The sequence below is a fragment of the Schistocerca piceifrons genome, chromosome 9, assembly GCF_021461385.2.
Source record: "Schistocerca piceifrons isolate TAMUIC-IGC-003096 chromosome 9, iqSchPice1.1, whole genome shotgun sequence".
Classification (NCBI taxonomy): Eukaryota; Metazoa; Arthropoda; class Insecta; order Orthoptera; family Acrididae; genus Schistocerca; species Schistocerca piceifrons.
In genome coordinates, this window is record NC_060146.1 from 114,923,346 (window position 1) to 114,939,063 (window position 15,718).

Sequence of the window (15,718 nt, forward strand, 5' to 3'; positions counted from 1 at the left end):
TAGAGGGAGACCTAGAGATGAATACACTAAGCAGGATCAGAAGGATGTAGGTACTGGTAGATGAAGCAGCGTGCACAGGATAGAGTAGCATGGAGAGCTGCATCAAACCAGTCTCAGGACTGAAGACCACAACAACAAAACAATATGGCACGCTCTGCGGAAACCCCTTTTTGAAAACTAATCTGTCTGTGGTTAGTAATATTAAGTTTATCAAGATGTGCCACAATCCTATTATACACTGCCCTTTCAAGAACCTTTGAAAATTTTTTTAAGAGAGAGACAGTATGATAATTTTTGACATCTGTAGCATCACCAGACTTGAAAAGGGGTCTTGCAATGGCATATTTTATTCTCTCTGGAACAACTCCCTCATAAAGAGACGTTTTGCAAATGTGAGCAAGTACTACACTTACATAATTACTGCAGGCTTTCAAAAGTTTTTTACCTGAAGATCCTTTACTTTTCAATGACTGAATTATTTTTTTTATTTGATTAACAGTTATGGGTGTTACATTTATAACATTAAAACATTGTGGGAGGTTAAGTTTCAGAATATCTGCAGCTTCCCTTAGGTCACCACTGCAACCTATTTGAGAAGTGACAGTTAGAAAGTGGTTGTTAAATGTGTCTGCTATCTGTTTACTATCAGTTATTTCCAAATCGTTAATTTTTAGGACAGCAGTTTTTACATTGTCAGATGGTGCAGTATCTGTTTATTACATTCCAAATCATTCTGATTTTATTATTTGAATAATTAATTTCAGATGGTATGCACATACTTTTAGATTTTTTAATGACTTTAGTTAAGATTTTACAGTATGTCCTATAATAGTTCATCTGGATGGGATTATTGGATTGTCTGGATATTATATACAGTTCTCTTTTTCTCTGGCATGATATTTTTATGCCCTTGGTGAGCCATGGTTTTTTGCTTGATTGCGTGTTCTGTAGTCTGCAGATCTTTTTTGGAAAGGCACTTTCAAGTATACCTGATAATTCATCAGCAAATAAATTATATTTTGTATTAACATCACTTGCAAGATGAACATACATCCAGTCAGTCTCCCAAATGCATAATTTCAAGTTTTGGATGTTTTCCTCATTCATGTTTCTAATGGTTTTCCATTGTGCACCAGCTTTGCTCTGATTTGTATTAAAGTTGTTAATTGTGAGTATTTGCCTATCATGATCAGAGAGACCATTTATGACTTTTTCAACTCTGATGTGATGAGTTCTACTCATATCTACAAAGACATTGTCTATTAGAGTGCTGGAAGTGGCAGTGGTTCTTGTGGGAAAACTGACAGTGGAGACAAGATTGTAGGTATGCATTAAATTTGCAAACTCTGTCACTATAATGTTCCTATTATTCCTTGTGAGATACAATAGCACAGAATCTAATTGTTTCATGAACACTTTAAAATTACCAGATGGAGCCCTGTATACTGTTACAATTACCAGTTTCTTGTTAGCTTCTACTATTTCTGTGACACATGCCTCAAAGTCTTTCTCTACACAATATTTCTCTACATCTATTGTATTAAAGGACAGGCTGTTTTTCACATAAATAGCTGCCCCAACTTTGCACATATGCTTTCTACAAAATGAGGTTGCTAATACATAGTTTGGAATATTGAGCATTTCGATGCCAAAAGTGACATGGTGTTCTGTCAGACACAGAATATGAGCGCAATTTGCACCTGTTGGTTCATCAATATTTACAATAAATTGGTCTAACTTACAGAGCAGGCTTTGAATATTTTGGTGAAAAATTTTGAGCTTATTTTTAATTATATGATTGGTTGTGGTGCTGCCACTGTTGGGACTGAGTTTTATTTCTTTTGACATACCAGTATTACAGGAACAGTTTTCTGCAGGGAAGGGGGAGCTGTTGTGCTGGTAACACCCACATTATTTGTTATTAACTGCATTACTTACATTCTGATTGGAACCTTCCTTCTTCTGCCCCAGTACCATAAAAAAATCCCCATTTGCAGCTGAGGCTTTCTTAATCTCAGGCACATCCTATGTGGAGCAGTTGCAGTCACTAATGTGCCCTTTTTTGTCATAGAGGATGGGTCTCCTGTTAGTGAGGTTTCTATACTGTCAGCCTGTACACTTGATCCTGTGGGTGTTGGTGTTGCTGTTTCTGCTACTGATGACCATTCTTCCTCCTTAAATACTGCTGCTGCTTCACAAGTTGGTAGTGGACTGACTTTTCCTACTTGAGTTGTAATTGCTGGTGCTATCTTGCTTTTGTATAAAAGACCTGTTTGTGTTGATTCCCGTACAGGTGCTGCTGCTTATGAAGTCTTCCCTTCAGCTATTCAATTAGTTTTGAAAGAGTATTTTGATGACACTGTCTGTATTTCTTCCAGTGGTACAGTTTCAATGGGCACAGGTGCTTTTGGTGTGATTGGAGGAGTGGTGTTTTCAAATAGTTTGAATGTTTCTGCTAATAGTGTTTTAGCGAGTACACGTTTTCCTAGAACAAACAAAAAAAAACCCCTCCACGCCCACACTGGCATGATGGCCAACTCAAAAAGTCTAATGCCATCTCTGCATAAGGGTTAGTTTTCACTAAAGTGAGGTGTCACAGGATGTGGGTACTGCGATGTTTGTGTACGTCTGGTTAAGGTTAACCATTAATATGCACTCATCTGGAGACAGATTGGGTCGAAGTCGAACGAAGGGTAGCGGTTTGAAGGGCACAGGAAAAAAAGTGCCAAGTGAAGAGCCAAGGGAAAAAAACCTCTGCGATACTGTGGTAAGAGCAGTAGCGGATGTCTTGCTGCCTGCGATAGGTCGTGCAAGGGTAGGCTTTGTTAGTAGTGGGTATCATGCAAATCAATACCTTTGACATTGTGCGGTGATGTTGCTCAGAGGCTGCTGTTGGGCGCCGGTATGATTTGCAGGTGGTGCAGTCGTGTAGGAGCTGCATATCCCCAGACGGGAGCTGCGTACATCATCAGAGGTCTAATCAGTGTCATGTATATGGACCTCGACACCCTCCTATTCAGTGTACTTTCGCTGTTGAGCATTGGGTAGACCTGTTTGAGCCTCACGTGCGCTTTGTTGGCAACGTACTTGATGTGGTCTCCCCATGTAAGTTTCAGGTCCAGCCAGACACCTAGGTATCTGATTTTCTCTCGGAAACATATTGGGAGTGTATGTAATGTTATCAGTCTACTGTGTTGATGCTTCGCAGTAGTTTCTGTCTGCATGCAAACAGAACTGCTTCGCACTTGTCGACATTTACTTTAATACGCCATCGCTGCAACCAAGGCTCAGCTCTTCTGAGTGCTGTCTGTATTCGTGAATTAATGTTCGATGGTTTCCAGTCTTGCACAAGGATGGCGGTGTCATCCGCGTAGATGGCTAACGTCGTGTTTTGTGTTGCTGGGAAGTCATTAATGTACAGGTTGAACAAGATGGGCCCTAGGATGCTTCCTTGGGGTACTCCAGCTTGGATACCATGTTGTGTTGATTGTTTATGCTGCACATTAGTGTTGAAACATCTGTTCATGAGATATGAGTGTATGAGACGTACGAGTCTGTCTGGGAAACCAGCTTTGCTTAGTTTGCGTATGAGGCCGTTGTGCTAGAGACGGTCAAAAGCCTTTTCAATGTCCAGGAACACAGCCCCTGTGGCTTTGTTCATGTTGTAGCCGTGTGTTATATGTTTGACTACGTGGAGGAGTTGTTGTGTTGTCAAGTGGTGATTCCTAAAACCGAATTGCTCCGGTCTTAGAGTGTCATGTGGCGATGCAGTGCCTAGTGATACATTTTAATACTACCTTCTCAACAATCTTGCTGAGCGAACACAGCAGACTGATGGGTCGGTAATTTTGTGGGAGGGAGTGGTCTTTCCCTGGCTTCCTGAACATCAGGATCTGGGCCGCCTTCCAAAACTCGAGGAAGTGTTGGTGTTTTAGGATGGCATTCGTTAAGTGTGTAAGGTATTCTACGGCTTTATCTGTGAACTCCTGGAGGACACAGTTTTGAATGCCATCAGGCCTAGGGGTTTTCCTAGCATTGGTGTGATTTCATTTGTGCTAGTGCGTCTAATTTCGTTGCGCAAGGGCTGGGCTACAAGTCGTGTAACCTCCTGGTCCATTTCAAGTGGGAATACTGGGCCTGAGGAAGCCAGATTCAGCATGAAAGACGCTGCGAGTGTTGTGGCCATAAGCTCTGCCTTCTCCATCGTGGAGTAGGCTGGGCTGTCTGGTCCGTGTAGCTTGGGAATGTAATGTTTCTCCCTGGTGAAGTGTCTGGCTAACTTCCACACGCCAGGAGATGTGGTATCTAGCCCAGCGAGTTTCTGTCCCCATTGTTCATTTTTGAATGTTTGTATTTTATCCCGTATTATGCCCTGGAGTCTGTTGACATGCGCCTGGTACGCTGCCAGTATCTCCTGAGATAAGGCCCTGGATCTCCTGGGCCAGGGCCGTCAAATGTTGTCTTGATGCTGTATATGGAATGGCGTCAGTCATTGCCTCTTGGACGGCAGTTGTGAGAGCTTCCACAGCCTCATCAATTTGCTGCATGTTGTTAATTTCATGGGTGTCAGGAATATAACTATCAAGTGTTTCCTTGAACAGTGTCTAATTTGCACGCCTGTAGTTCAGTATCCTGCGTGGTCCAATGTCCTGCAGTGTTTCTTCCATGTGCAGTATTATGGGCATGTAGTCTGAGTCCAGATCATTTTCAACCGTAAGGTTGAGTGTGCATGTGATGCCCTTTATGAGGGCTATGTCTAACATGTCAGGCCTGTGTAGGCACGAACGTGGGAATGTTCGGCCCAAGTATAATGTAGTTTCGACCTAGTGTGCGTTCGTATAGTTTCTTGCCGTTGGAGGTTCGTATTCATGAGTTCCAATCGGGGTGCTTTGTGTTTAGGTCTCCAGCGGCGATTACCCGCGGTGCTATGTTGAGTACTGTGCTGATATCGCGTGTTACTATGTTTTTAGGAGGATTGTACATCAATACCAGTGCAGTGTTAGCTCCTTTGAACTTGACCCTGACGGCTGTGACCTCTAGTCTTTCAAGCGCAGGGAGCTCGATGTTTGTGTGTTCTATGTCTGTGTGTATGATGATTGCTGTGCCGCCTCCTCTCCTGCCATCCGCTCGGTCGGTATGATAGACGCAATACCCTGTGATGTTTAGCTGTTTGCGAGGTGTAAGCAGTGCTTCGTTCACGAGAGCGAATCGGATACCCTTTTGCTCCATGAACGCGGCCATTTCAGCTTTTTTGTATGTGATCTCGTTGGCATTCCAAAACAGGATCTGTGAGTTTGTGTTAGCGTCTGCGTTTTGGGGCTGGTGTGGCATATTATCCATGTAGTAGTGTAAAAAGTGGCGTGACAATGGCTTGGAAGCTAGTCCAGTTGAGCGTGCTCGACGTGAACTGCATGAAGAGTTGTGAGACACACCCCATAATCTTTGTGACTACTTCGGTGGTCGTGAGTCCAGGGAATAATGTCTCCATTATTCTCCAGAATGTTGATGTAATGTTGGGCGTGTTGGCCTGTGTGTTGGTGGTCGTGTTAGTGGCCACTTGTGCCTGTGTTGGCGCCTGGTGAGGGCTGGCTTGTGTGTCAGCTGTTCGTGTGATGGTTGTGGACATCTGTGTATTCACTGTGGTAAGAGAGTGTGTCGTGTGGGTTGTCGAGTTGGTGTCCGGATTGTGTTCGAGAGGATTGGTGTCCTGTTGCCTGTGTACTTGATGTGGTGTGGTCGTGTTCCTCCCGTTTCGATTGTATCTCCTTCTCCTCCTCTGATGCTTGGTCATCCCTGTATTGGTGCGTCTTCTGTTGCCTGTGGTGGGCTGCAGTCCACGATCTCAGTGGGTAGGGTGGTGTTGTTACTGGTGTCGTGTGGTGTACCCGATGCTGGTGTGGTGTTAGGTATTAAGTGTGTCTGTTGTGTGTATGTTGCTGGGGTGTTTGTTGTGTGTGTCTTGAGCTCTGGGGCTCCTCTGACCATCCCGAACTGCTGGGGCTGCCAACAACCACTCCAGCAGAGGATGTTCCACCTATTACTGGGTGTGGGGGCGGTTTCGAAACTGTGATGGCGGTAGGTTTGGCATATTTAGCTATTTTGCGCCTCAGAGCTGCTTTGTATGCAACGCACCCCCTGTTGTTTGCTGGATGGGCAGCACCACAGTTGACGCACTTCTGAGGTGCTGTGTTGGGGAGTTTGTACTGTTGGGTCATGTGACCGCCAGTGCAAATGCGACAGCAGGGACGAGACCACATCGGATACCCATGTGTGCAAAGCACTGGCAGTTGTGGCATTGTTGGGGGGTGCACGGCGTATTGTATATCTCTACACTGATGACCATATGAAGAAACAATTTTAACTTCAACAGGTCTCGGGACTTGGCCGTGTCGGCCAATTCCGCCATGTAGTTGTGCAATGGTCTTGCTGTGCCGAACTCTGTCATTCGATTTACCCGAATGCACTCCCGTCCGAGAGCGGGGAGTTCTTTGTGTACTGTTTCGATTGGGGGGGTTTGTGAATCTATCCCCTTTATCACGTACTGCTGTGTCTTTTCAAGGACTGTTCTGTACGTGAAATGCTCTACCTTCCTTTCTTTAAGAAATTCTAGCAGATTTGAATAGTCTGTCTTGTTTGCCATGTACAGTGTGGCATGTTCCCCGGTGAGTTTCGAGTAGTATGTTGTGGGGTTGTGTTTCTTACTAAATTCTTTGTTTAGGAGACTAAGGTCTCCATAGTTGTGTATGATGACTGGTGAGAAGCCAGTCGCGGATTTGTTTGAGTTGTACATAGCTGATTGTGAGTTTGTGAGTGCTGCAGTCGCAGGGTTGTTCGTGTTGGTCCCTGTGTTGCCATTGTTGTTAATTTATGGTGTAGTTGGAGTTGGCAACAGCACTCAATGGTTGCCTCGCGAGTTTGTGGGCTCACTTGTTTGCATGTTTGGTGGCTGTTTGCGTTGCGGACTGACCTGCTGCCATGGTCCATCTTCTGTGTTATTTGTGTCCTCTGTCGGCTCTGGCTCCAATTCTATCAGTGCCTGGGCCGCTGAAGGTGAAAGAGGGGGCATATCTTTCGAGTTTTCAGCAGGCGCTTGTGTGTGTGGTGTGAGTGTTGCTCTTTGTGAGGTTCACTGCCGATCAGCAGTGCGATCAGCTCTTGCTGATCTGCATCTGCTTGTCCTTCAAGGCGACTGCCTCTTGGAGGGTGGACAGTGGGACGGAAATGCTGGTGGGAGTAGCTGGCATTCCCGCCTCTTGAGCTGCAGCTTTGCTGCGGGTTAATGGTGGGGAATCACAGGAAAGATCAGACATCTTTGCTGCTTGGAGGAATTTTATTCGGATAGGGAAGGATGTACTACAATGTTGTTCTTTTTACAACACTACAATTATTGCTTTTTTTCAGTGAAAGTGCAGTGTATTGTGTCCCTGAGGAAGAGGGGAGTCCCTATGACTTATCTGCGCAGCACAAGAGAGCGCAGATAGAAGAGAGCGGCCTACAGTGCATGGAGTTATCCGATGTGAACGGGCCCTTGACACTGAGATACCCTACCAAAGAACAGGAGCATCCCACAGGGGAGGTTTGCAACCGGAGTTGCGAGACGTTGAGCCACAGCTCTTGCCGCTTAGCACCTGGAAGCGTTAAGTGGCTTGCGCTGGTTCGTGGCGTTCAGAAGAGCATTACCGGCAGCTACGCCAGGTGCAGAGAGCAGCGTTCCGCTCGGTTCAGCTGCTCGACTGCTCCTGGCCAGTTCCTGTGCATTCCATGTCGAGTAAACTGGTTTCTCTCTTCGGAATTACTGTCCAAAAACTTCAGGTCCTTGAATGCTTTGCATACCTTTTGAAACATTCTGTTTGTGAATTTCATTTCATTGTTTACACATGAGTTGTTTATTAGGTCATGTCTGTGTGGGATGTTAATGACGATTGTTTTTCTTGGCAAGATTCTTTCCAGTGCATTTCGTAATGCTGTGATTGCATGTTTCGACTCATTTTTATAAATACCGTTAGCTGCAGTAATAATTACACATACATCATTTGGTTGAGGGTTTAAATCTTGACTGTGTATTCTATAATGCTTTTCCATCAATGTAACTGTATAGACAGATGAGAGAGGAGAACTAACTTGAAATGTGCAGGTCACACGACCTGCCTCAACCTCACCGTGGACATGGTGCCTCACATTCGTCGCTACGACTGGCAGTGCACCGACTGCAAGATATGCATCCAGTGCAAGGACCCTGCCGATGAGGATAAGATGCTCTTCTGTGACATGTGCGACCGTGGGTATGTAACAGAAATCAATCTCCCCTCATTCTTTTCAAATCTCCAATCTTTTCAGTTCTGCCATCTGCCCTCCATATTTTATTTCTGCTTTCTGGATGATCTGAAACATATATTGGAATTAATAACGCCTGCTCTTGAAACAATGCAGGCTGCACCTTTTTTTTACCACGTCCACACTATACTGAGTACAATTAGATACAAAATGTGAGCACACTTTTGTTTAGATCCAATCTCTATGACCACTACAGGAATGAGAAGCCTAAGTAACCTTTTTTATTGTCCTCCTTCCATTGGTGACAAATGAAAATGAGTCGGCAATTGAGATATATTAATTTATTGATGCCCAGACATCTTGTATTGTGTTTCCACAAATATATAGGGCAGACAACAACACGTTAAGTAAGCAGTAAAAAAAGTTTTCCAAACAGATAAGCATTTGCGCAAAAATTTATAGTATTTGCTACACTGGAGTACCATCTATTTTAAGCAGCAAATAAATGAAAATAGACATCAAAACTGTGCACACTTGTTCTGCCAAAAACAATAGTGACTATGAGATATATGAGGGTTGTAACTTAAATAGTGGCAATTATTTATTCACAACCAATACAAAAGAATTACATGTTTGCACCTGTTACTGTCCTTCAAAGCAGTCACCAAGGTTGTGCAGAACCCGTTGCCAGCGATGTGGAAGATGTAGTATACCGTTAGCAGAGCCTGTTCTGTTGATGGTGTGAATGGAGTGGTGTGCTGCCTGTCGTATCTCTGGAACAGTTCTGAAGGGAATGCTGCGAAGTGATTCCTTCATCTTCGGAATCAAATCAAAGTCACAAGGACTTAAATCATATTACTGTTCATTTTTGGACCACCACCTGGAACCAGCTTTGCGAAAGAAGCGGCAATGCTTTCTGCGCAACCTACCCATCATTTTCCACGACAATGCACAGGCGCATATAGCACAAGCTGTGGCTGCTCTTTTCAGTCGATGGGACTGGGAAGTACTGTACCATCCACCATACTCCCCAGACTTAACTCCTTGTGACTTTGATTTGATTCTGAAGATGAAGGAACCACTCTGCGGCATTCGCTTCAGAACTGTTCCAGAGATTCGATAGGCGGTAGACCTCTCCATTCACACCATCAACAGAACAGGCTCTACTACAGTGTTTGGAGGTACACATGGCTGACACTGGCTGTTGTATGGGGCAACCAGGCAGATTATGGTGGCCTTGAAGCCTTTCCAGATGCTAACATTTTGGCTTGGAAGACGTGGAGTATTGCTGAGACTACAGGACTGTTGGCTAAACAGCCTTATGGTACTCTTGTTCCAAGCATGCCATTTGTATTGTCTACTAGAAGAAAGAAGAAGTTAAATGCTGATGGGTACCTGTTTTTGTGGGCGAAAGTCGGGAATGGCAATTGTAAAATAAAGATCAACGGTGACTGTATGTTTTACTATAGACAATAAAGTGTGTTATGTCCTTTCCTTATCTATATTCCTTATCTCCCTCCACTTTTTTTAAAAAAAAATGTATTCACTTTTTGTTTTGGTGGCATTGCCGGTCTTCGTTGCTCGCTAGGTGGGTGACTTTGAATGGGACTTAGCCGCTGGACGAGGCTGCCTGAGACGCGGGCCCTAGTATTACTAGGCCCGCGTTGCTCTAAAATTCATTTCCGGTTGCGCAGTCGGGTGTGATAAGGCGCGCTGCGAGCGCTTGGTGACCAGAAGATGTGCTGCTAATGGTATACTGTGCCTTCCACATCACTGGCAATGGGTTCTACACAACGCTGGTGACTACTTTGGAGGACAGTAACAGGTGCAAACATGTAACTCTTTCGTACCAGTTGTGAATAAATAGTTGCCACTATTTAAGTTCCAACCCTTGTAGAAAAGACAAAAGACACAGTGGCTGTATACACAAAAATATAAATAATAATACTAATACATTAATAGATTATTATATACATATAAATACAGGCATATTATTTCTTTATTTGGTGTATGAACTTTATAGTTAAACAGCTGTACAGGATATCAAGCAACTAGAATACTGTAAATAAAAAAAAATAAATAAATAGCAGTAGCACTATTGACCACTGTGTACACAATATAAACTTCCAGTCACATTAATGTGACCAACTGTCGGAAGCCTGAATAACCACCTTTTGGAGCATTGACTCTGAAAAACATGCAAGAAGAGAGTCTGTGATGTTCTGGAAGGGACCGACAGCAATATGGAGCTGTGCCAACTCCAGCACTGAGACCAGCTATGCTAAGTTTCTCAGTTGAGACACCATGGTGCGAACAGCCCGATTTTCCATTGTACCTTCCAGATTGATGAAATCACCCAGGGAAAACCATGAAAACATTCCCCAGCCTGGATCCTTCCAACGATTGCTGCAGAATGTTTGCCATCTGTCTGATGGAGCAAAAAACCGTATTAATTTTAAAATGACACCTGTCACCACTCAGTTGCCATCCAATTGTGGAATTGGTGGGCAAATTCCAGCCTTCATTGCTGAACAACACCAGTCAGCATGGACGCACGAGCCAGGCGCTTGCTGCGGAGGCCCGTACGCAACAACGTTCACTGAACGGTTATTGAGGAGACACTGTTGGTAGCTACATGGTTCATCTGAGTGGTCAGTTGCTCAACAGTTGCATGTCTGTTCGCCTGTTCACATATCGATATCTGTCATTGACCACTATCATCTATGGCCTGTGGTGCAGTGCATTTGCCCGGTGCCAGTTTTGTATAGCGCCATTTTGCCACTACTTTAACCACAGCAGCATGCAAACATTTTACAAAATTAGCTGTTTTGGTAACGCTTTCACCCTTGGCCCAAAAGCCAATGATCATGTCATTTTGGACGTCACATAAATTGCTCCATTTGTGCATTATGACAACAAATGCACTGTTTTCCGCATCCCCCTGACCTGCCTTATATACCCTCCACTGCTAGTGCTGCCCCTTGCTCTCCATTGGTGATTACTGCACACTAAAAATGGGCACGAGTGGTGGTCACATTAATGTGTCTGAACCATGTATTTAGAACTTAGTTTTCTTAAAATTTATGGATGAGGTCATATAGTCAATGCGAGTTTGCCTTCAGATACTTGTAAATGGAACAAAAAGTGTATTTCATTAACAGTTCCCTTTCTTGTGCCCTGGAGGTATTGCTTTTAATTAAAATTTTGATTGATATCAAAAGAACCATGAATTAAAAAAATAAAGAAGCAAACACTACATTACAACCATGAAACTAAATGGATTGTGTTAAGTCACGGGTGAGGTAGGTGTGAGATATTACACTGTAAAGACTTAAGTTTTCATTAAATTTAACACAGTTAACAAAATGGATTACTGACAACTAAGTTCATGAGTAGATAAATTTACTGTGCAGTTGTGGTTAGTATTCCCAATCGTTTCAACACATGCCTGCAAGATTTATGTGTATGAACTGCAATTGTCGTTCTAATTGTCTTCTTATGTGCAGTGAACACTTTTGTGCCGAAGTGAGACTGGCCTGTAGAGATTGAAAATGGTTCCCTGGTAGTAACTGTAGCAACTTCGCCATGTTAACAGATTTTGTGCACTCAGATTAGTGTGAAAGATGTCAAGAGATAGGTAAACAGAATCATAAACATACCTAAAGTGTGTGAAATAGAAGAAGTTCTACTTCAACTGCCTCCCATTTTTACTTTGTATTTTATTTCTTGATACTTAAAAATTAGTCACAGTGCCAAAATTCTGCATCCTTTTATGTCTCTTATTGCTTTTATTGTCATCAGTTCTTGGGGTAAACTGTGGGTAATCATTCTGAACAGGGGATGTTGAATGAATTTTTTGATTGTCAACTGGACACAGTTTGCAGAACCCAAACCTTGGAAATACGTATTCTCATTGGCAGTGGCTTGATGTGCTCATTATTAAGCTGCAGAATATATGCAAGTAGGCAGAACTAAATATGCACAAGAGGTCTTTAAAATTTACAATGACAGATTCAAGTCTGCCAGTCAGTTCAAGTACCTGGGAAATTGGTACAGTTGTTTTTTTGAAGTACCCATTGATGTAAATGAAAGGATTTCTGCTGGCTCCAGATGTCTATGTGCTCTGAAAAATACATTCATGTGTAAAGCAGTATCACATTTTGCAAAAATGGAGGTATACAATGCCGTTACATGCCCCATTGTCCTCCACAGTTCAGAAAGCTGTACACTAACTAAAAAGGAGATGCAAAAACTTGTAACATATGATGAGAAGAATTTTGGGCCCCTTTGATAGCAGAGATATTTGAAATGCAAGAAATAATAGTGAAATTTGTCAGATTATGAACTAGCCCACTGTTTCACAGTATCAGAAGAGAGAGAGTTCCAGTGAGCAGGTCACATAATCTGTATGCCAGAGACTTGACTGCCTAAGCAAGTTTTCATTGCCCAAATTACAACAGAATATCCCTGGGCAGACCAAGAACAGTGGGAAGGTGACATAATTAAGGATGTGAAAGCTATGAGTGTAGTCAATTGGGAGGAACAGCAATAGAAAGAATGCATAATTATGGTGTACAGGGCTCTTGACCACTGGATAAGCATGTAAGAATATTAAGCTTTCTGGACCAATACTTTTATCTATGACCATTAAAGAAAAGTGAGGGGAAAAAGAAAAAGATAAGAAAAATGTCAATGTTGTGATAAGTGAAAGTATTTTTGCCTCTTGTATAACTTTTCATTTTCCTCTTTGACTGTGTGCGAATCTGAAATAGTGAACTTCTACTTTTATTGTGCATTATCACTGATCATATTGTAACTTTCCAAATATTCAGTTTGAGTGATTAAATATAATCTCTTCAATCAACTTTATCACTTTATAAGTTTATTATTTTAATTGTGAAAATCTGAGCCCCTGTGTACTTCTCGTGCTTACAACATTAATGTTTCTTTCTATTGCACAACAAATATGTGATTTGCTGTTCTGTGATGCTCATCCGTCCATCAAGCTGCTTTTTTAATCTTCAGTGTGTAACAAGATTTTCTTACCAAAATGTGGTTTGAATGTTAATTATTTTGTCCTTCATGGGTTGCCAATTCATTTTGATTACACATAAGAAAACCCAAAAGCTTTCAGCCAAGATAAGAAAGAAGATTGACTAAAATAGAAAACATACATTAATTTTCCTTTTAGAAGAAAAAACATGTTTTATGTGGTGTGAAGTTAACAAATTTGTGTTTTTAGAAAAGTATTTTCTATCTTTGCCTGCAAAATGTTCCCCAACATTTCTTTGTTATTAGAGAAGAAGGAACTTGGGGTGTGAATAGCAGCCTAGTAATACCTCTACATGGCTGTCTTGCGCTTTCATTTGTGCAAATAAAGTCATTTTTCATAAGTATTAATCATGATATTTAAGATATTTAAATATTATGTGAACTTAAAGAGCTAGGATTGATAGAACACAGAATCTTATTATAAGAATTATACCTCTGTTCATTCTAGAACATGTCACAGAGACCTCCACAGAAACATTGGTATTTTGACAAGTACTTCACATTTTATTTATTCATTAATGTCCTTTGTTGTACCAATATTCCTCTTTTCTCAAAAGATAGTGCAAAATTAAGCAATACTAAGACAGAAACAATATTTAAAAAGATTTAAAATGGTCAAAATTAGGACAGAAGGGAGCTAGATACATGGATACACATACATTTAGCAACCTGAAAGAGCATGTTGAATGTTTTGTGAGTAACTTGATGGAGTTTATGATTGAATTAAAGAACTTTCTGTTGCACAACTGTTTCTATTGCATTAAACAGGACTTGCATGGAGTCATTTCATTATATTGCACATAAAACTGTAGATCTCTGACTTATTTCCACATCACACAGTCCTGAGCGGTGCAGCTGTTCCTTCAAATGTGGGGTTGCTGTTAAATAAGTGTAACAGCAATTTGACCATGTCCTTCCCACATTGGTCTCCTGGACTCCATTACCAAAGCTGTGATTACTGCTTCAAGTTCAAATACTACTCTTTCTTTTGCACCATACTGCAGGGATGAACTTTATATACCAGTTGTTAAGACCTTCATATGGACCAACAACTCGTATGTTGTGTTAATATCTCAAATGACAAGACCAACCTCATTCTCAAACATTTCAGCATCATTGAATAGAATTTATGGCAAGTCTGTACATCTCTATGGCAGGATAGTATTACACAGAATGCTTACACTATGTCCAAGTAGGTATTTTGTCCCACTAACTCATTGTGACTACTGTCCGTGCTGAAGATGCATGTCACATCTCAGTATGGCTCTCACCAACCCACAACATCTGAATATTTATATTAGAAGTAATATTTTACATTATTATTCTCTTACCACATAAATTATCTTCATTGCGAGTATCATTTGTCGGTAACAAGACATAAGGATATGCCTCACTTGCCTGGAGTAATACTTGTCACTACACCTATTCTTCAGAATCCATGGAACATGACTGAAGTAGTGTTACACTGTGTGAACCTATGTCTTGTTGTGCTGAACCCACACAATTTTTGGAAATTTCTCATTTCTTTACTGCTTCCTGGTATTTCAAAGCTATACTAAAGGTTGCAGTTGACAAATGGCTCTCACACAGGCAGTTTATTATTATCATTTGCATCATTTACAACAACAAAATTGTTATACATATTTAATCAAAAAGTAGACATGTACAACTATTGACACCATATAAACATTCAACTCCTTAGATTACACACAAATGTCAGAAAACTTGATTCAGTGGAGCTCATCTTTGGATACTTCATGTACACTCTTGGTACCACCAGGGAAATATCTGAATATCACCATAGTCACATGTACCGTCAGTGCAAAACCCCTGCTTGTGAATGTTGTATTTTCACATAAACTGTACCGACATCTCCCTAGGATGATGAAAACCTGGGCCTTTAACACTTGGGTTGTCAATAAGTTTGTGGTTCTAGTTTTTCATAGCTTGCTACTGAAGTTTCCATTCAGCATCCTGGTTGAACCGAGTGCAGAGCATTTGAATTCCTTCTCCATATGCTAGTGTTGTGGATTTTGGTAATTTCCTAGTCTGCAAGAATAAAGCTTTGTGAAAAGTTTGTATTTTTTGGAAACTTGGTAGGGATTGTAGAGAGCCACCTTTCAATGAAGATGAGTTGGACAGATGTTTGTTAGTAATTGTAGCCAGCATGTGGATGTAGTCTGACTGTGCCATTAATGGTTCCCATAACTACATTAATATGCAGGTCAAGTTTCTTCATGTGAGCACTGTGGTGTAATATTCTGCTACAGATTATGCCAACACAAGGGATGCTCAGTAGATGACTGATGTATTTGCTCGGCCTGTATTAACTGCCAGCTTCATCACCAGGCTTCTTAACTGTGTTGGAGAGCTGTTTATGATATGTCAGTAA

The 15,718-nt window shown here is 41.8% G+C and overlaps 1 protein-coding gene across 1 annotated transcript in view; it reads left to right on the top strand.

Moving 5' to 3' along the window:
- LOC124716743 (microtubule-associated protein futsch-like) overlaps window positions 1–15,718 on the top strand; it is a 281,674-nt gene that overhangs the window by 212,709 nt on the left and 53,247 nt on the right. Inside the window, exon 17 of the mRNA XM_047243286.1 lies at window positions 8,135–8,282. Within this exon, the coding sequence (XP_047099242.1) occupies window positions 8,135–8,282 (148 nt within the window). The remainder of the gene's footprint in view (window positions 1–8,134; window positions 8,283–15,718) is intronic.